Raw genomic sequence first — 21,463 nt, 5'->3', positions numbered from 1 at the left:
GAAATACTTTGCTTATGTCTAGTAAAAGGAATGAAATTGAAGAAAGAGAGATGAGACTCTTAGTGGAATTTGAATCAGCATTCTACAACTTATCTGGACTCTTAGAAAAGCTCCCTGAAGGGATAAAGAGGAATCTCTGCTATTTGATAAAAGACAGAGAAGACCACAAGTGCCAGCTATGCGTCTCAGAGTTATCTGAAGAAAGTAATAATAAAACGGAATCAACCCACATGATAAAGGAAGAAGACAACGCATCTGAAGGTCACATAATGAAAGAGGAAGACAGCACATCTGAAGCATCTCTCAACATTATTGCATAGTGACGTAAGCCCTTAGGTCATAGAGCACCAACAATGTAGCTGGTGCAAGATAATAAACAATGACGTAAGCAATGACGTCATAAGAAGGGTAAGGATGGGAATTGTCCATCAGACCCAACCATTATAAATAGGTTGCTTAGGCAATTGTAGAAGGCATCAGACAATAGAAAGCAGAAGGCTAAGAGTACTCATATGCTAGGAGAGCAAGGAGGAAGCTGCCAAGGCGATTCTATAGTCTGAGGAAGAATTCCCTTAGGGAAAAAATAGTTCTAAACTCCCCTCTGGAGTTAGTATCTACAATCTCCCCTCTGGAGATAAAAACACCTCATGTAAAATATACTAAATAAAGGAAGTTTTCTCCAGAAAGGTACATCTTCATCCTAGTCTTTCAATTATGAATTATTTAGAAAGTTTAGAATTAACAGAAGAATCTGATTATTATAGATTAACTGCTTTATTAGATAATGAAAAACAGGCTGTTCTAAAAACAGAATTAAATCTCAAATCAAATGAAAATTTTAATAAACAAAACCTATTAAAAGAAGTTTTTAATAGAAAAAATGTAATATACTATGGAAAAATTCAACTTGAAGCCCCTATAAAGATAAAATCCGCCAATGGAGAACTTGAAATAGCCCTGATAAATGATGAAGAATTGAGTAAACAGATTGAGAAAATTAAGGATCAACAAAAAAGATCTAAAATCGGATGGATTCATATTAGTACTATACAAGTCTTAATCAAATCTACATATATGAAAGGAATTAATTTACCAATAAGCTTAGCAATCTGTGACAAAAGAATTACTGATGACCCAATAGATCAAATAATTGGAATTGTTCATGGAAACTTGGCAAACGTAAATGTTAAATTCAATGCCCATCTTGGATACGCCATACCTTTATCAACTGAAAATCTTGGAAGATCTATAAGTTTGGCTTATAAATTTCATAGAAAAAATTTAATGGAACAAGATGATGAACCATTTTCAATTACATATGCAATAAATTATGCTTTAACAAATAGCCATCATAGTATAATATTTAAAAACAGAGAAAGAATTTATGTTGATGAATTATTTCAGAAAATTGTAAAAACAGAAATACCAAAATATAAAGCTATTGAAAACCCGGTTCTATTATTAAAAGAACCGTCAGGAAAATTAGTTTCACCGAATTTTCAAATAAGAGAATCTAAAATTAATAGCCCTTTAAGTTTATCTAAGTTAAAAATTAAAGAAGAAAATTCTGAAATAAAAGAACTAACAAAAAAGGTCGAAAAATTAAATGAAACCTTAAACACTAAATTATGACAATAAATAAAGAAGAAATATATATCACTTATCAAGATAAGAAACAAGAACTCTTTGAAAGAGAAAACCGTTTGAATTATTTGCAGTTTTCTGAAATAAACCAAAGAGCATTTGAAGCTCTAAAAATAATATATGACAAGCTGAAAAGAGAAGTGGAAGAGCTAGAAAAATTAATAGAATCTCTAGAAAATAGTGATGAATCAATGATAGAGTTTGCAGAAATTCTAAAATAAATAATGAAGCATATAAAGATTGAAAAACCAGAGAATAAAATAAAAAGAAAAAGGGCGGAAAAATTAAAAAGTAAAATAAAGGAGTATAAAAGGGAATTAAATAATCTTCAGATCGAAATTGATGACCTTATAATAAAAAGAATAGAAATAAGAATAAATATAAACAAGTTGAAATTAAACCTAAGAAATTTATAAATGCCTGAAAAACCATATTATGACTTAAATGAATTAAAGCTGCTGAAAGAAAAAATGGAAAATGAAGTCGATAAATTAAAAAGATATTTAAAAAACAACAGAAAGTGTAGAAATAAAAGAAGTTCTTGAGGATTTGAGAAATTATATTAAAGAAAAAGATAAACAGATAAAAGATTTTATATATAATAATTCATGCAAAAAAGAATATTATAAATTAAAACAAGATTGAAAAACTATAAATATACGTCAAGGACTAGTAATAAATAATCATACAAGAGAAATAATAAAAATGGTTAATACTTTAGATTATAAAAATTGCAAATTATTTAATCAAAGTTTAAATAATCGAAGTTTAAAATTTGGTATCAGAGCCAAGTTAACGATTTAAGGTAACACTTTCTCTTTAAGCAACACTTTTAGTGATACGCTTTTAAATCATAACAACATAAAAATGACATCCTTACCATTGCATTCCCCATTTAGTAAGTTAGGCAAGTGTATATAGACACCATAGCACTCACCATTTTTTTAATACAATCATCACAGTTCGATAAATCTTCCGACACCCCAAATAACATCGCTATACAGTATACACCAATCCTACCTCCATGTCAAAATTAAAAAAGGGGCGTAATACTTGGTAAGAAATTCATTACCGAGTGCCCCATCCGCGTTTTAAAAAAAAAAAAAACTGAAATCCTTAACACGCGTCGGACACGTCACCTTCCTGTTTCGGCTTTCAGCTGCGCGCTAATGGCATTGTGGCAATTATTTCCAAAACCAAGGTCCAAAGCAGCACACAATAGTATAAACGAGGATTTTTTTTTTGGGTAAATAAAACGAGGAATTTTTATTTTAACGCGCTTCACTTCTCACTTCTCAGTTCTTCCTCAAACGAAAATCCAAATAGTAAAAATACTGCACTAACCCTTCTCTCATCTCTGATATTTTTCTTTATTATATATATATATATATATATATATATTTTCTCTTTCGATCACTGTCTTCTAGAAAAAAAAAATTACTAAAATTCTCAGAATCCTCTCTGATTCCAGTTCAGCTTCACTTAATAGAAACCAATCAAAAGATCATCGTGAAATTTTTTTCTTGTTACTTTTTTTCTTCGTTTGGTTGTCACGAACGGTGCCGTTTTATATATACATAAAATAGAGACACCGTCGTTTTGACACAAACGGTGGTTTTGTTATGGGTGCGGTGGAGGTGTTTCAACAGCAGCCGCTGGTGGTGGACGCTGCTCCGGTTTTGTCGCTGAACTCGCTGCCGTTGGGGTTCCGTTTCCGACCGACAGACGAGGAGCTCGTTGACTTTTACTTGCGGCAGAAGATCAACGGCAATGGCGATGAGGTTTGGGTCATTCGAGAAATCGATGTTTGCAAATGGGAACCTTGGGATTTGCCTGGTACAATTCTCAATTCTCTGTTTTTTCAGGTTTCTATTGTAGTTTAATTCTTTGATTTTGCAGTGGAAAGGAGATTTTAAAGTTTTCTTGGTTTATGCTGTTGGAATTGTTTAACTGACTTAGTTTGACTTCATAATTCTAATTATGTGATTCATCTTAAAATATGACAAGCTGAATTTTCTAATTATGCTCTTGAATGGAATTATAGAACTATGTTAGAATAATTTGAGTGAAATTGCAAGAGTTAATTTGGATGCCCATGCTATTTGCTCATTTTTTGTTCCTTTTGGTGGGGGTGTGGACTGGGGTTTGTGTTTCTAGATTTGTCAGTGGTACGGAACAAGGATCCGGAGTGGTTCTTCTTCTGTCCACAGGACAGGAAGTATCCAAATGGACACCGGCTGAACCGAGCAACAACTCATGGATATTGGAAGGCGACTGGCAAGGATCGGAAGATTAAGTCCGGCTCTACCGTGATTGGAATGAAGAAGACTCTTGTATTCTACACTGGCCGTGCTCCCAAAGGGAAGAGGACCAATTGGGTGATGCATGAGTACAGGCCTACCCTGCAGGAGCTTGATGGTACCAATCCTGGACAGGTATAGTCTTATCTTTGGTTTCTGTTGTTCTGTGTTTAGCTTTCGATCCGTCTTTATTATTATAGGGATGGCTGACATTGAATTGTCATTAACTCAAATCAATATGACTTCACCACTAAATTCAAGTGTATGAAATGTGTGGGTCTTAAATTATATGATTGCCATATTTGATGAATATTGTGTTAAGTTTGTGCTTCTTCCAATTTGGTTCATAAAAATGATCATTTTTCATATTTGTGTTGATTTAATAAAGGAAATATATTCAATTATTATTTCATCATTTATTTGTCTCTTCACTTACTTGGTGGTTGCTAGCTTGTTATTTCTTGAGTTCTTGTAATAGCTTCTCATAATAATTCTGCACCTGATTATTGTGGTTCTAAATTTTCTTGGTGATCTTTTATTTCTCTAGTTCAATTTCTAAGGTGCAACCTGCAATTGTTCACAGCCTACAGGTGTATGTAGGAATTAGCATTAAGCTACTGCAAATTATGACTAGCTCAGATGTTATATGAACTCATGAAGATAAGATATATTGCTAACTTTTCAATTTGGTTGATTTGACGTTTACCAGAATCCATATGTCCTTTGTCGATTATTTAAGAAACAAGATGAGAGTCTTGAAGGTTCAAACGGTGAAGAAATGGAGCGTACTACTTCAACTAATTTAACTGCAAATTACTCTCCAGAAGAAATACAATCAGATCCAGCTGTTAAATCGGTTTCTTCTTCACAGGCTACAGAAGATGACAAGAAACTAGCAGTTATCCCTTTGACCCCTGAAGAAGCAATTTCCAATGTTATAACCCCGGTCGGTTGCCAAAACGATGGATGTGATGCTTATGATGCACAAAATCAAATCGCAGCAGGAGATCCATCTAAGGAGGTTTGATGAGCAAACTAATTTTTTGTCCCCCATTTAGTTGATTTGCAGACTTTGTGTATGTTCAGTTATTAACCATAATTTGTTGACTAATATAACTTTAGGAGGACTTACAAGTGAACATGGACATATTTTATGACCCGAGTGAGCTATTTGACGATAAATTATTCTCCCCACTCCACAAGCATATTCCAGAAGAACTTTTTCATCAATCAAACAATGAAGCCAATGGACATTTTGGGCTGCAACATCAGTGTGGAACAAATGAGATCAGTATTTCTGACTTCTTTGACTCTGTTATTAATTGGGATGAGATCTCCGGTGACAATTCCAGCGGCCAAACGCCAAACTCTGCTTGGTTTGATGTACAGCACAATGAATCATGGGGAAACTCAAATGTGGATATGGTCCATGCCAGGGTGAGTGACAGTGTTAACCCTGTTTATCTTTTGGTCAGTTGAGGTTTTGCCACCAAACCAACATGTTACCTTTGAACTTGGAAGCACATACTGGTGCTTAAGCCTTTTGTTAATTAATTTTTTTATTTCCCTCTAAATTGACGCAAATTATATGTGATATTATATTTGATTTTCTTTGGCATGGTTTGCTTGTGTCGCTATATAATTTTAGCTGCTGTTATTTACTGCAGCCCCTACAAGTAGGGGGTGCAGATTATCCAGGGGATGCAACCGAGGGAAAGCTCCCTTTGTTGAAAACTAGAGAATTCAATCCCAACACCTCTTATGACAATGCGCTCAGCAACAACATGGGATTATTTCATAACCATTCCCAGATGGCTTTTTCATCTGATGTTAATATGCTCCAAGGTTACCATGCAACCAACAATTATGAGCAACCGACAAACTTCAATATGGCTATGGCTAATAGTGACAACACTGGAATTAGGATAAGGTCTCGGCCACCAGGTTATGAAGGGCCAAACGTAAACTCCAATATGCAACCACAAGGTACTGCACCTAGGAGAATACGGTTGGCACGATCTCTTGCACCTCAACACATGTCCAATGAGGCGGCAAAAGATTCGAGTTACGAGTCAAAAGATCAAAATTCACAACTAACCACTGCCAGGGTAAGCAGTCTTTTTGAATAACAACCTGTGTATCCAACTTGAGAGATGTCACTGCATGTGGCGTAAGATTTTGTTGGTTCTTTTGCAGGAGATGGAAACTTCCAAAGACCTTGCTGCTGGTGAGAGTGTTACTGTTACTAGTGATGTGGAGGAACAGGAGACATCACCAGTTGAAAATAAGGAATTCGAAGACTTCAACACAGTCCAGCAGAGCACATCATCAGCTTCCTCCAATCTTTCCACGTGCTCTTCTGATTCTGAAGTTTCTTATGAGGCAGAAAAAGAATCTGGTTGGACATCAGAAGACCATAGTCCAAAACCAGCTGCCGCGGGGGTAAGAAGTCTGTTTGATTTACTTGTGTATATACTCTTAGATGTTGCTGCATATTCATCAAGATTTTTGCTGGTTCTTCTTTTGCAGGCCAGTAAAGCTTCCGAAGACCAAGTTCCCAGCGAGTGCGTCAATGATATCACTGATGATGTGGATGAACCCAGGATACCAAACGCTTATACTCTAGAGGTCTCAAAGGAGGAATCCTTCTCGGACTCTCAGTCGAAAGACTCTCTATTGCGTAGAAAGGTGTGTTACCCATCGAAGTCTTCCTCAAATCTAGCCAAGTGGTATTCGGTTATTGCAGTCTCAGCCACTTTGGTGGTGTTACTAGCATTCCTTGTTAATACATGGGGTTATGGATATTACCTTAAAGTTTAACTGCATAGTAGGATATGTATCATTGCATAGAGTATATTTTGCCTCCATTGCGTTTTTGGCCTTAGTTAAGGAGGCATATATGTAAGGGTTGACTTTGTAGCTTTCTTTGAATATAATCTGTATGTGCATATGTTATATATAGCAGAATATGCCTAATCTGCTACTAGCTTGTACTATATGTGGAGTTGTAAACTCATGTTTATAAGTTAGATTCAGAATTTCAGGGTTTCCAATTTTTTGGAATTTAATTTTGATTGCCCGTGCGTGACCACCATTGGAGAATATGCCTGCCTAGCCAAGAGTGTATTTTTAGTAAAGAAAGGTTTAGGCAGATTCGGCTGTTTGATTCATTCATTTATTTATTCTATTTTTGTTGTTGGTTTAAAGGTAAGCTTTTAGTTAAGAATGCTAAAAGATATAGAACATTGAAAATCTGGAGAAAAAAAGATAATGTATATATAAGAAATCAATCATTTTACATAGAATATATTTTAATATATTAAAATATAAAATATATATTAAAAATAAATTAAATAATATATTTAATTATTTATGCTAATTTTGTGACTGATTTTTTATATTTACGTACATCTTAAAAGGAAATGCAGTTAACTCCTGAACTTGGTTTCATATGTAGAGTACATCTTAAATATTTTAAGATATTTAATTCAATATTGCTAAATTTGTCTAACAATGCATAAAGCTTTGTTAGCATTTTATACACTAATTTTATTATTTTAAATAACTATGCTACACATATTGGGGATGAAGGCCAATTAGCATAGCGTTACTGGAAATGCCAAGGCCCACAAGCTGATCAGCCACCAGCAAGTATGGTAGCTACTTTTTTTTTTTTTTACTTATTTTTAAATATATTATAATTTATACTAAAAATGTCTTGTTATTAATTATGAATTTTACAAAAAAAAAAAGCAAATTTCTTTTAATTTTTCACAAAAAATTCTTTTAAATATTTTATTTAAATATAAAAATAGTTTTTAAGTTAATTTTTAATAGATTAAAATAACCTTTAAAATTAATTTTGTTTAATTATTTTAAGAGCTAGAAATTGAGTTTTAGTCTTTTCAAAATTAACTATAAAGGCAATTTAGTCTTTTAAAAAATAAATTCAATTTTTTTAAATTTAATTGAATAACCTTAATATTAAAAGTACATTATAGTGTTTTATTTTCAAATTAATTCTAAATGATATCATTTAGTCATTTTCAAATAAATTTAATTTTCAAATTTCTAAGAAATTAAAAACCTCAATCTTCAAAAACTGATATTTTAGTCTTTTAAAATGAAATTTAATTTTTTGCTTTCTAATGAAATTTAATTTTTTGCTTTATAATTCAATTAAATAACCTTAATTTTAAAAAGACATTTTAGTCTTTAAAACTAATCCGAAGCGGGTTAAATTTTAGTCTTTCAAAGTGAAATTCAAATTTCTAATTTTCTAATTCATTTAAACAGCATTAGCTCTAAAAGAATATTTTAGTCTTTTATAACTAATCTTAATAGGAAGTATTTTAGTCTTTTTATAATTAATCCTAAAAAACTATTTTTATCTTTTTAAAATCAACAAAAGGATTATTTTAGTCTTTTTATAATCAAATTCTAATTTCTTATACAATTTAATAACTTGGAATTCTAAAAAGGGTATATTAGTCTTTTAAAAAAGAATCAAATTTATTTATAATACAAGTAAGCAAAGTTAATCCAAAAGGGTTATTCTAGTCTTTATAAAATTAATCCTTAAAGGAGACTTTTAGTCATTTCAAATTTAATGTTTAATGGGTATTTTAGCGAAAGAACTAACCCAAGAGTTATTTTAGTCATTTTAGAATTAAATTTTGGATTTATAATATAATTAATCAAAATAAATTTTAAAAATTAATTTCGTCTTTTAATAATTAAATAAAAATTATAAGATAAATTAAAAGAGTTTTTGTGAAATTATTAAAAAATACTTTTTTGTATAATTAGTTAAGTAGTAATATACATTTGAAAAAATAAATAAAATATTAATATTAATATTAATATGATAATTTGATTTATTTTTTTTTAGACATAGATTCAAACTCACATATCCTAAGCTAAACCTAGTCTCAAGCTAGGTGCAACATATTAAGAAGGATTAAAATTCTTTAAAGTGAGAAAGCTAATAAATTGATAAAATGAGGAGTTAATCACTCTTAAATTACGATAATAGACACATATTTGATAGAAGTTATAAAATTAATAGTAAATATTTCACTTTATTATTTTACTATTTTTTTATTTTAAGAAATCTAAATTCTATTAAGAAATATCATAATCTGCCACTTCAAATAAAATCTCAATTGCATAGATAGTATGATTCATATGGTCTCCTTTTACTCGTCTATCGTAAGCAATTACGCATAGCTGTGGCCTGTGTGAGGTTTACTGGAAAGGCACCACCGACAGGCCCACTAGCGTCCACAAAAAATAAAATCAACATTTCTGTGTCATTTATTGTTTTTGTTGTTAGGGGAAAAAAAACTTAAGAACCGTACTTGGAACAGTGATGTTCCAGTGAAGCACACGTCCCCTTCAGTACCAAATCTGAGAATCCTCATAGATGAAGAAATTGATTTCATTAGTCACAAGAAAAGTAACCACAGACAAACTCTTAGGTTACTAAGGTTAGAACGAACATGAACAATAAACAGTTCAGATGTACCAATCATCCGTCAAAGACAAAGTGAGTAATTGTTTCTTGGTAGGTACTTGCAGTGATATTCTATTCCAAATTAGTAAATTACATAGGATACCTTCTAAATGCATTCAATTTGTAGTCTAAATATTTAAGGAATCTTTTATTAGTCACCATACATAAGGTCATAGTCATACTAAATCATGTACCAAAAACTTAAGAACTAATCCATTGCAAAGGCATCTAAAAAATTGTGATAGCAATAACATTTAATTTAAATTTGGGCATTTCTATGCTGTCTATATATAGATTTTTTTTGTCTAAATATGAGTTTTGAGAGATGTATTTATTATGTAGCCTACTTTTTAATAAAGTTGAAGTATGTGTAATTTATAGACACCATAGAACGCACCTTCAAACTTAACCTTTCTAAGAGCAATAATATTTTGGAGAACAATTATTGACCGGAGAAAATGAGAAATATGCATGAAAACAGAGACATTCAGTAGGAAAAATAAAACTCAACGAGTGTCTTAAAAACCAGAATTCTGAGTCTCAATACAGTTTTACATTACACTGAAATGAGCATAAGAAGACTTGCAAAACCAAAATAACAAAAAGGCTCAAAACCCTCAACAAAACACTTGACTTGTATCCTCAATACTCCATTTCCTATCCTCTAGTGTAAATAATAAGACACAGAAACTCTTGCTCAATATTTGTAGTGACAGAATATATTACCTCAACCAAAAACATTTTTTTGAAAGAAAAAAAAGTGTGTACATGAAAACAATGCATGATCAAGTAGGACAGAAGATGTAGATACAATGCAGAACAACCCCACCGACAATTACTTACCCAAGTAACTGAAACTTTTGAAACAAAATACATTGTAAAAAAAAACAAGGAAAAAACGATTAAAAAACCCTTGCATGATAGCAATGAATGTTTAAGTAAGAGTCTAAGAAAGCACAATCAGCTGAAATGGAGAATAACCCCACCAAAAGAAAATCACCAACCAAGTTTTTGAAATATAGAACACATTTATATCTACAAAAAACAATTATTTCAACTTGTAGAATAATGAATGTTCAAAGCCATTGATGCAATGCTCATAGAATCACAATGAATCAAACTATTTTAATACATAATAAGCTAACAAGATATGGTTTCCTCAAAGAGGATAACTCCACCGAGATACCGAAGAGCTCCAGGAGCGGTGAAGAGGAGCTCCCTGAGAGCCCGCCTATTAGTTTCAACTTTCTCAACATTGATGCTGGATAGACACTTACCAATTGTTACAGTTGACTCATCAGCAGCAAGAATACCCTTTTTGGGAGAGAGGGGGGGGGGGGGAGGGGAGGGGAGGGGAGGGTGTGCCAAATTATGCAGCATTGGCAAAGAAAAATTCTTAAGAAAAAATTATACATATAATATGGTTTTGTTATATTTGATGCAAAGTTCTGATTCAATCAAAAATAAAGGAAAGGAAAAATTGTAATTCTTATTCAAAATGTGTTGGTTTCTGTTTTTTGGTTTGGTTAATTCAAAGGGACAAGTTTTTTTTTTAAGTTTTTCAAGTCAAGTCATATTTGAAATCTTCGCGCAATTAGACACCAATTAATAATCACAAATTTGTAAAGAAAAATTCATTGTGCTTATTGCCAATTGTATGCAATGCTCAGTTAAGACAATGCATTTTCTTTTCCACCCTTAATCAGCCATTGAAGTGAAATAGTTGATTTATTTTCCTAAGCTCCAACTATTCAACAGAACTGAGTAAATGTAACAGTCATCTACCTTCCTAATCTATGGTTAACTTATTTATCTACTGAAGTTTTGTTTTATTTAAAATTTCATGAATTTAAGATAATGGCATATATCCTCATAAATTTGACGATTAATCTTAGTGTTATAATAATCTTATCAAATTGTTAACAAACAAGAAGTGTTAGCAATGCTAGTGACCCACACACATGTTCATTTCATTGCATTGCACTCATTAATTTGACTCCTAATGGAATTCTGTTATATTGACTTCTATCTTAAACAGTTTGAATTTTTTTTTTTTTTTGCTTGAATATGTTGTGTATCACATCATTCTCTGGGCTTTAAGTCTATTCAAAATTGAACTCTGTATAAGAACTCTTTATCATGTTCATGCTTCTATACATATGCATTACGAGACCTAAGATTAACTACTTAGGCTCTGATCCAACTGCAACCAGGTTGCTTTGTGTTCCCAAATGCTCTCATCACATCCCTCAGACGAGCTGCTTCTTCCCACTGCCCTGCAGCAGCATAGATATTCGACAAAAGCACGCTGACTGATGGATTGTTATGATCTCTTTCCAGGAGAAGTTTGGCAATTCTTCTTCCCAGTCTTAGATTACCATGTGCGGCACATGCACTGAACAAAGACCAGCATAAATCAGAATGCGCTCCAAAGTAACCACCTTCAATCACTCTTTCTGCCTCATCAAGGTATCCACTGCGACCCAACAGATCAACTACGCAAGAAAAATGATCCACACTTGGCAAAAACCCATAAATTTTCACCATTGTATAAAACATATGGGTACCTTCTTCAACCAAACCTGCGTGGCTGCAAGCTGAAAGAACTGCAGTGAAGGTAGCATGATCCGGTTTGATCCCGGGTGAGGTCTGCATTGACTCAAAACAGCAGACAGCTTCTTCGCCTAGCCCATGTTGCCCATAAGCAGATATGAGAGCGTTCCAAGAGATCGTATCTCTTTCAATCATTGCATTGAAAACTCCCAAAGACATGCCTAAGGATCCACATTTGGCATACAATGTCACCAAAGCATTGCCTAAAGAAACTTCTGAAGAAAATCCATGGCGTAGTATGTAACAGTGGATCTGTTTCCCATGACTCATGGCTGAAATGCTAGAACAAATGCTCAAACCAAGACTGAGGGTATACACATTTGGCTTGAGATTTGTGTCAAGTAATGCCGAGAACTGCTCGAACCCTTGCAAAAGGTATCCATTTATTGCTAATCCAGATATGATGCTGTTCCAAGATATCAAATTTTTGTAGGGAAGATCAGAGAAAATTAGAAAGGCACATTTTATGTTTCCATGTCTGCTATATGCTGAAATAAGTGCATTCAAAACTTCAACTTTCATAAGCCCATTTTTCAACAAGAGGGAATGGATCATCTCCACAGTGTGCGAAGTGTCTGCAGCAGCTAGCACACTTCCGTAAGTAAATTCATCTGGTTCAATTGTAGCTCTCCTCATTTTCAAATAGGTCATGATTGCTGCTTTGCTAATGTCGTCTTGAGCATAGCTTGAAATCATTATGTTCCATGAAACAAGATCCCTTTCATTCATACTCTCAAAAATATTCTCAACTTCATTTAAATTCCTGAAGCCGGAATACATGGTCATTGTTGCATTATTCACAGCTGTAAAATCAATAAAACCCATTTTGATAGCTAATGCTTGTGCTTGACATCCAAATCCTAAAGGCAGAGAAGAGCTCATGACACTCACAAATGTAAGCTCAGTCGGACGAAGATAAGCCTGTAGCATGTCCTTGAACGTTGAGAATGCATCTTCATTTCTCTCCATCTTTACAAGACCATCAATCATTGAATTATAAGTAATGTGATCACGCAAAGCAGCTCCTGCTTCCTCAAACACCTCATAGGCATCCGCAACGCGTTCACAGTTAAAATACATGGTGATAAGAGAATTGACGACAGAAGTCCTAGCCAAGAAACCACTCTTGACAACTTCCGAATGCACGAGTCTTCCATAATCCAAAAGCTCCACACTTTTGCATAAACTCAACATGCTCGCAAAGGTGTAACCATCAGGCCTAATACCAATCCTGTGCATATCTTTGAACAAGCTGATAGCAAAATCTTCGTGCCCATTATCATCTGTGCACCCAGTAATGATGGCATTCCAAGTTGCCACATTGTTCCTATTGGGCATTTGATCAAACACTTGAAGAGCATAATCAACATGGTCAAGCCTAGTACATGCAGATAACAGTGTAGTCCATGAATACACATCTGGAAATTGGATTTCTTCAAAGACACACATAACAGAATGAAGATCATGGACCTTGGAATACAGAGAAAGCAAGGAATTTGAAACATGGGAATGGGACTTAAGGCCTGTTTGGATGGCATGGGTGTGAAGTTGGTTGCCAAAGGTGAGATTTTGAGAGTTTGCTGAGGTAGTTATTGCTGTGGAGAGTGTGTAATTGTCTGGTCTGAGGGATTGTGATGAGTGAATTTTGGTGAAGAGTTTGAATGATTCTGTGTATTGGTTTGAGCGTGTGAATTCTGCAAGAATGCGGTTGAGCTTGAAAATGTTAAGGGGTTGGTCCTTAGAAAATGTGTGAATGAAGATTTGTTGGGAAAACCAAGGCTTCATGTGGCATATTGATGTATGAGAATGAGATATTATATGTTATCTTGAGGAGCGGAGCTGAAGCTCGATGGCAGAATGAAGTGGAGGGGCTGTGACTGTGCATGTGCATGTGAGAAGAAGGTACAGTGGACGAGGAAGATGGCGTCCTCAAGGGAAATTGGGAAAGTCTCTCTATGTTATAGTTGTCGGAACCGACTCGATAATCGAACCAGTCACAAGGATCTGAAAACCGGAATAGTCATTAAACCGCTCTAGTTACTGGTTCACTAGTTTATTGGTTCAACCGGTTCAACTAAGGTTCAACCGAAAAAAACCGTTTTATAATAAACACCTGATTCTATAAAAATTCAATGAATAAAACAACTGGTTCTAAACACTCTTCTACTGCACTTTTTTACTTCAAAAGAGAATCATAAACAACTAGCTCTATGAATAAACAAACTACAATGATATGCAATGCCAAAAATAGGCCAATGATGAAATAATAAAGGGTTTCTCTCTTCAATTCTATGTTCAAGCTTGTAGCAGACCAGAATCAACAGAGTAATACCGTTGAAATAGTCTTCCTTCTTAATTCTTATATACCTCAGAAATTCAGAATTTCCTACAAAATGAAAATTGAACACAACACACAACCTTAAAACAAAAACAACACTCAGAAATCAATCACCTCTTCCAAACACAGCCTTAAAACAAAACAGAACAACAACATTCAGAGTATGAGCAATGATCACAAAAAAATTGATTTCTGAAACAAAACAAAAACAGCAGAACAACATTCTGAGTTTGAGCATTGATCACATAAAATTGATTTCTGAAACAAAACAAACACAGCAAAACCAGCAGAACAGCATTCAGAGTTTGAGCATTGACCACAAAAAATTGATTTCTGAAACAAAACAAACAATCAACAAAACAATGAAAACAGAATTTTTTTCTTTCAGAAGAAGAAAACAATGAAAACATGAAGCATATAATAAATCAATGATCACCAATATCCAGCAATAATCTCAAAGACAACAATAAATACACAACAACAATTTAGCAAATAAACAAGGACAAGACCTAAATAGAAAATCCAACAAATTAAATCACAGCAACCTAACAATTTAGCAAATTAAAACAACAGCAACCCGACAATTTAGCAAATTATCAACTTAACAAGTTCAAGAATAGAAAATCACAACAAAAACAAAAAAAAAAATTAAAATAACAGAAGAACAACACAAGAACAATTAGCAAATTAACAAGTTCACAATAACAGTTAAAATTTACCAGAAGAACACTAATGCAAGTGGAAACATCATGCTAATATGTTTTCTGCAAAGATGCTATTTGTGCAGCTAAAATTTCGTAATTACTAAGATTCAATTATTCTAATTTCACATGCAATCAATTTACTAAGTTTCTAAAAGCTAGAAATTATAAAAGCAACCAGAAATATAGTTAAAGCATTTCATCAAACATGTTGAGTGCGGTAAAATTAAAACGAAATAAGAGAATTCAAAGCTTAATATCAATGGGATAGAGAGAGAACATAACTATTGTATACTTTAATTCAGTCTATGAAAAAAATCCAAACCACTACCAAATCAAATAGTTACTTATTGTAATAGAAATCAGAAGTTGCAGAGTTTGAAGCAGAGTATTGATGTTGTGTGAGTGTATTGTCTGGTGGCGGGTTTAGGGACTCACGACGGCGACAAAAGAGAGCAGTTCTACGGCAAGGTGGAGCGCGCGGGTTGGTAGCAGAGTTTGAAGCAGAGCAACGTGGCTTCCAGACGAACGCGAATGCGAACTCAAACGGTGAACGGCGAGTGAACGCGAACGGTGAACGCCGAGCGAACGAGAACGGCGAAGAACGCGAACAAAGACGACGGCAAACAAACGGCGGCTGAACAGACAAAGACGACGGACGCCGAGCTCGAGGAAGCAGCTGCGATCGGTGACAGCAAACAGGGGTTGAAGACTTGGAGCACGAGGGAAGCTAGATAGACGGACGGACGGCGAACTTTGAGTGCGACCGACGGCGGCAGTGTGCCACTCCTTGCGGCGGTGGTGTAGCCTTACAGTGCTAGGGTTTTTTTGGCTGAGTTTCTGTGATTTCCTTCATTTGAAGGAAATAAAGGGAGAAAGGGAGAAAGAACGAAGGAGCTTCCGTTTTTGGTAAACCGGCCGGGTCCGATATGGTCCGATGGCCGGTTCCCGGTACAGTCCGACGGCCGATTTTTAGTCGGTTTACCGGTTTTTTTATCACCAGTTTTACATATTTGACCGGACTGTTAATGCTGTCGGTTCGTAGTTGAATTGATTTGACTGTCCGATCCGATTTTTAGAACCATGATCGGTCAGACTACTAGATTTATGGTTCAACTAATAAGTTACAAGTTGAACCGGTTGAACTATTATTATTTAAATAAAAATATAAAATAGTCAAAAACTTAAAATTAAAATTTGAAATATACATCTTCACTAATATTTGAATAATAATCAAGTCTCAAATTTTAAGAATAACTAATACAAAAATAGACATAAAATTAATCAATACAACTACAATAGTATCTTAATTTGTCACCCAAAAAAACAATAGTATCTTAATTTGACAAAATAAGAATAACAATTCATAAACTATGTCCAAAGAGTAATTTCAAAGTCTAGGTATCTCATAAAAGGAAAAAAAGTCAATCAACTAAGTAACTAATAGCAAAACAGCATTATTACAGCTAGGGGTGTTCGCGGTGCGGTTTGGTTCAGTTTTTGAAGGAAAAGCCATCCCGATCCGATCGTTTAATTAGGCTGCGGTTCGATTTGGTTTGGTTTTTTTTTCAAGGTCATCCGAACCAAACCAAACCAATTAAAATCGGTTTGGTTTGGTTCGGTTTGTTCGGTTTTTTGAATCAAATAAAAAAAATTCTACCATACTATTATGCAATGTCATAAGATTGAAATCAACAAGCCAAAATACATAATAGCTAACAAAGTCTTGATCTAATGAAATATAACGACAATATAATTCAAATACGACAATTAAAGAAATTTAATAGCTCAACAATCAACACAACTAAAAATAAAAATAAATTGTCATTAAACTGATAGCAAAGTTATGGTGTCTTCTCCAACAAAATAGCTAAAACTTCATAATGCAAACCAACCTGAAATAAAAAAAAAACAGTTACATAATAAGAACAACAACAACAACAACAACAACAACAACAACAACAACAACAACAACAACAACAACAACAATAATAATAATAATAATAATATAAGGAGAACAATTCATACCATAAAACTTAACAAGATGTACTTTAATCAGACTCAACACCAAAATCTTCTTCATTGGGATCACGAGTGGGTGCAACTTCTACAAAATATATAAAACAAGAAACAATCATAACAGATAATATATATTAATAAAAACTAGATTAAAATAAAGAAAATTATAAGTAGAAACTTAACCTTACCTAATTCTAACTTCTCCAATTCCTCGATAAGTTCCTCAAGGACAAGTTTTGGAGAGTTTCGAAGCCAATTTTGGGTACAAATTAACGCTTCAGCTGTCATCGGAGTTAGAGAACTCCTATAATTATTCAACACCCTTCCTCCAGTACTAAATGCCGATTCTGAAGCAACTGTGGAAACTGGCATGGCTAAGACGTCTCTTGCAATCCCCCCAAGAATTGAAAATTTAGTGGAATTCACTTTCCACCAATTTAGAATGTCAAATTGCACGCCACTCTTCTCTAATGCCTCCATAAGATATAACTCCACCTCATTCTTGTTAACACTCTCATTGAATTGCATTTCCTTCTCAAATTCCATAGCAAAAGAAGTTTCATGTGTCTCAAGCTCTTGTGTGCTAATTTCAGGAGGATCTTGCCGAGTAGACCTTTGATAGTTACCACCAAACAACCTGTAGCTATCAAACACCTTGAAAAGCGTCTCCTTCACCTTTGAAGTTAAAAATTCAGCATCTTCTTTTTCATACAACTTTTCAAAACTCCACTTAATCAATTGAAGCTTATACTTAGGATCAAGAACAACTGCAATGAAAATCATCATGTTTGTGTTCTTAATATTTCCCCAATACTTATCGTACTTGGACTTCATTTTCTCAGCCATGCTTGAAAGTACCGTATCTAAGCTTCCCATCCAATGCTTAAGTGTAGACAATATTTTACAAAAGTCATTAAAGTGTTGAGAAGATGTCACAAACGTTGAACCAGAAACTTTGTTAGTAACCTCATAAAATATTTTTAAAAACTTGACAAAATGCCTTTCATTCTCCCAATCCTCAGACCTAGGAATCCCACCAGCCATCATAGCAAACTCAGAATCTCTCTCCCCCAATCCTCCATTCTATTTTTCAAGTAAGAAAGTGCAACATCATTTGAACTAGCATTATCAACAGTGATAGAAAAAACCCGGGATATCCCCCAACTCAACAAACATCTCTCAATCTTCCTACCAATTGTTTCTCCCTTGTGATTCTTGATAGCACAAAAATTCAAGATTCTTTTTTGCAACTTCCAATTAGCATCAATGTAATGAGCAGTAAGGCAAAGATAGTTTAAGTTTTGCACAGATGACCAACAATCAGTTGTCAAACAAACATTTTGATTTGGTTGAGAGAAAACAGACTTCAACTTAATTTTTTCATTCAAATAAAGCTTCCAACAATCCCTAGCAACTGTGAGCCTTCCAGGAATTGGAAACTTGGGTTGCAAACAACTCGTATAATAACAAAAACCCTCCCCCTCAACATGCGAAAAAGGCAATTCATCCACAATAATCATTCTAGCAAGCGCTTGTCTACAACGATCAACATCAAATGACACAGCAGAAAGTGAACTACCTATCCCTTTCCTATCATCTTTTACCACATCTTGAAAACAAAGAATCTTTTGGGTAGGATCTAATGCCTCCTTCGGAAATTTTTTGCATTGCGACAACAAGTGATTTTTCATGTTACTAGTGCCATTTTTATGTGTATCACATGCATAACTAGCCCCACACCAATTACATTTAGCTCTAGGATACTGTGGATTACTAGTTTCATCTTTAGTAAAGTGATCCCATGTCCAAGACCTAGGTCTAGAAGGTTTTCTCTTACCTTCGTCGGTCTCAGTTTCAGCAGAGTTATCAACGGGAGCTTCTTCAACAGCCTGCCTTTTCCCTCGGCCTCTACTAGCAAGCTTCCTTGTGTTTCGATGAGGAGCAGGCACAGGAGGCAAAGCAGTCGGAGATCTGATGCTTGTTGATTCATTCGGAATAGGAACTGGAGGCAATCCAGTGTCGCCCATATTCTCACTTGAACTGACGTCAAACTACATAAACAAGCAATAACCATTAACCAGCAATAAACAAGCAATAAACAAAACAGAACAAAAATTGATAATCTGAACAAGCAATGAACAAAACCAGCAATAAACAAGCAATCACCAGCAATAAACAAGTAATGAACCAGCAATAAACCAAACAGAACAAAACTTGATAATCTGAACAAGCAATGAACAAATTGAACTTGGCAAATTAAACACTAAACAGCAATACCATTATACCAACAAATTGAACACTCTGACTTGGCAATTGAAAACTATAATTGCGTATTGCAGTGAAACATAATTTCATTAATTTGAGATTTTTGTTTTGGTTTGTTGGTAATTTTGAAGAACTTGTTACTGAAAGGGTCCCATTAATATTACATAATTTGTGACCTAAGATAACACGTTGGAGTTGGAGATCCCTATCAGAAACTGAAAGCCTCTATTTTAGAAGCCAAATTCAAAACTTTGATCCTACAAATAAATTGAAAAAAAAAACACAACTCCAATCATTCACCTATATCTGAAGCAAAAGGCAAACTATTTACTATTTTCCCATTGTTTTGTCCGTTTCTGTATTCATGTGAGGAAGAAAGTGGTTAAAACTAAAATTTTACATAAAATAAAAAAAAATATGAAACATACATGAAATGGTAAACATTACTTATAAACTATTTTTCAGGTTAAATTATGTTAAGGATTATATTAAAATTGAACTAGATCCCTAACATCATTTTTCAGGTTAAATCTATTCAATTCTATCAATCTTTATATTAAAATTGAACTCCTAGATCCTAACGTACAAAAAATGATGATTAAACTAAAGTACAAAATTTTGAAAGAATCTATTGTCGAGATTCAAAACATGGGATCCGAGGCAACAAGCCAACAATAACCCTAACCTGAATAAATTGAACAATAACCAGCAAGCAGCAATACCAACAAGGCAAGTAGGCAACAATGCATCAGTAAAGTTTACCTGAATAGATGGCTCGGGCTCCATATGCACTCGAATCGGTGGCTGGGTGGGAGACTTTCTGGATGGAGGAGGCGAGGTCGGAGGTGGTGAGGTGACCCTACAGAACCCAGAAACGCTGCTGGGTGGAGGCTTTCTGGGTGGAGACGGCGAAGTCGGAGGTGGTGAGTGGGTGGCTCAGGCTGGCTTCGACTTCCAGTATCAAGGAGTGAAGGAGGTGAGATTTGGAGGAAGAGGAAGGCTTCGGCCTTCGAGTATCAAGGAGGTGGGTGGCTCAGGCTGGCTCCGTGGAGGGGTCTGGCCGTCTGGGTGAGTCGGCGAGATGTGGTGGCTCCGATCTAGGGTTTGGGCGGGGTTAGGTTTCCATGGGGGGGAGGAGGGACTCGCGCAGCAAGGTAACGCGTTTGGGGGGGGCTGGGGGTCTAGGGGGGTAGGGTTGGGGTAGTTTTAATTTTAGGGTTTTGAGAAAAACCGGTTCGATTCAGTTTGATTAGGGTTTTGGTGGCAAAAACCGAAAACCGAACCGAACCGCAGAAAAACCGCAAAACATCACTTTTTTGGTTTTTTTGGTTTTCGGTTATTTCAGTTTTCGGTTTTTTTGATTCGGTCCATCGGTTTAGTTTGGTCCGGATCGGTTTTGAACACCCCTAATTACAGCAACAACAATCAACAAAATTCATAATTAGCCAAACCAATTCAACAATAACAAAACTACTGCATATTCAACAATTAAACCATATTCGTATCAGCATAACCCCTGCATATTCATATTCATAAACCAATTCAAAAACCAATTCAACATTTTAATTCAACCATTGACATATTTATTTCTAATTTGCTCATAAACCAATCAACAATAAAATTCACATCATAATAACATCAATGAATCAACCTAGAAAAGAAAGTAAATGCTCACCTGTTGTTGCAGAGGCAAAAGGTGGACAACGAGCAGCAGTTCAGGTAGCAACAACCATGGAAGAGAGGCGAGGAAGGGTCGGAGGCGCGGTGCGGCAAAAGCAAGCACTCACCAAGAAGCACAGTTGCAGGAAGAGAGGTAAAATGCGAGCAGTGGAGGACACCAAGCGTTGGGTGCTGTGATAGGGAACAACGATGACGACACGCTGCACGGCTACAAAAAGCACACGATACAGAGGATTCGGCGAGAGGCGCGGCAACCGCGGCGAACCGAGGTGAGCTGCCAGCGTTGTGCCTCTGTGTGTGGTGTGCCGTTTTCAAAAGTGAACGTGAGAGCGCTGGGGGTGGGATGTGTTCAAAACTAGCCTAGACGTTTCTTTTTTGATGTCTTTAT

At 34.9% G+C, this 21,463-nt stretch overlaps 2 protein-coding genes across 5 annotated transcripts; one reads left to right on the top strand and one right to left on the bottom strand.

The window, feature by feature from the left end:
• The first annotated feature begins 2,922 nt into the window (after window positions 1-2,922).
• LOC112767367 (uncharacterized) lies at window positions 2,923-7,012 on the top strand. The gene is made up of 7 exons (XM_025813228.3): window positions 2,923-3,480; window positions 3,802-4,079; window positions 4,654-4,965; window positions 5,067-5,381; window positions 5,612-6,052; window positions 6,141-6,386; window positions 6,474-7,012. The coding sequence occupies exons 1-7, from the start codon at window positions 3,267-3,269 to the stop codon at window positions 6,762-6,764; spliced, it is 2,097 nt and encodes a 698-aa protein (XP_025669013.1). The 5' UTR covers window positions 2,923-3,266; the 3' UTR covers window positions 6,765-7,012.
• Window positions 7,013-11,450: 4,438 nt separating this feature from the next.
• LOC112764495 (pentatricopeptide repeat-containing protein At3g49740) lies at window positions 11,451-15,992 on the bottom strand. 4 transcript variants are annotated; one of them, XM_025810138.3, is made up of 2 exons: window positions 15,550-15,992; window positions 11,451-14,458 (listed from the first exon to the last, which is right to left on the bottom strand). In XM_025810138.3, exon 2 carries the CDS (start codon window positions 13,855-13,857, stop codon window positions 11,647-11,649), a length of 2,211 nt encoding a protein of 736 aa, XP_025665923.1. In that variant the 5' UTR covers window positions 13,858-14,458; window positions 15,550-15,992; the 3' UTR covers window positions 11,451-11,646. The 4 variants fall into 4 exon arrangements, with proteins under 4 accessions (XP_025665923.1, XP_029150320.1, XP_072078776.1 ...); XM_029294487.2 differs by having other exon boundaries at window positions 11,451-13,450; window positions 15,550-15,981; XM_072222675.1 differs by having other exon boundaries at window positions 15,459-15,970.
• Window positions 15,993-21,463: the final 5,471 nt, after the last annotated feature.

The sequence above is a fragment of the Arachis hypogaea genome, chromosome 17, assembly GCF_003086295.3.
Source record: "Arachis hypogaea cultivar Tifrunner chromosome 17, arahy.Tifrunner.gnm2.J5K5, whole genome shotgun sequence".
Classification (NCBI taxonomy): domain Eukaryota; kingdom Viridiplantae; phylum Streptophyta; class Magnoliopsida; order Fabales; family Fabaceae; genus Arachis; species Arachis hypogaea.
This window is presented reverse-complemented; position numbering and strand designations above follow the sequence as displayed.

Excerpts from the sequence above, each read along its gene's own strand:
- LOC112764495 (XM_025810138.3), bottom strand. The coding sequence starts at position 13,857 with ATGAAGCCTTGGTTTTCCCAACAAATCTTCATTCACACATTTTCTAAG.
- LOC112767367 (XM_025813228.3), top strand. The coding sequence starts at position 3,267 with ATGGGTGCGGTGGAGGTGTTTCAACAGCAGCCGCTGGTGGTGGACGCT. Across the intron at positions 3,481-3,801 it reads GGAACCTTGGGATTTGCCTG|ATTTGTCAGTGGTACGGAAC; the intron begins GTACAATTCTCA and ends TTGTGTTTCTAG. Across the intron at positions 5,382-5,611 it reads TGGATATGGTCCATGCCAGG|CCCCTACAAGTAGGGGGTGC; the intron begins GTGAGTGACAGT and ends TATTTACTGCAG.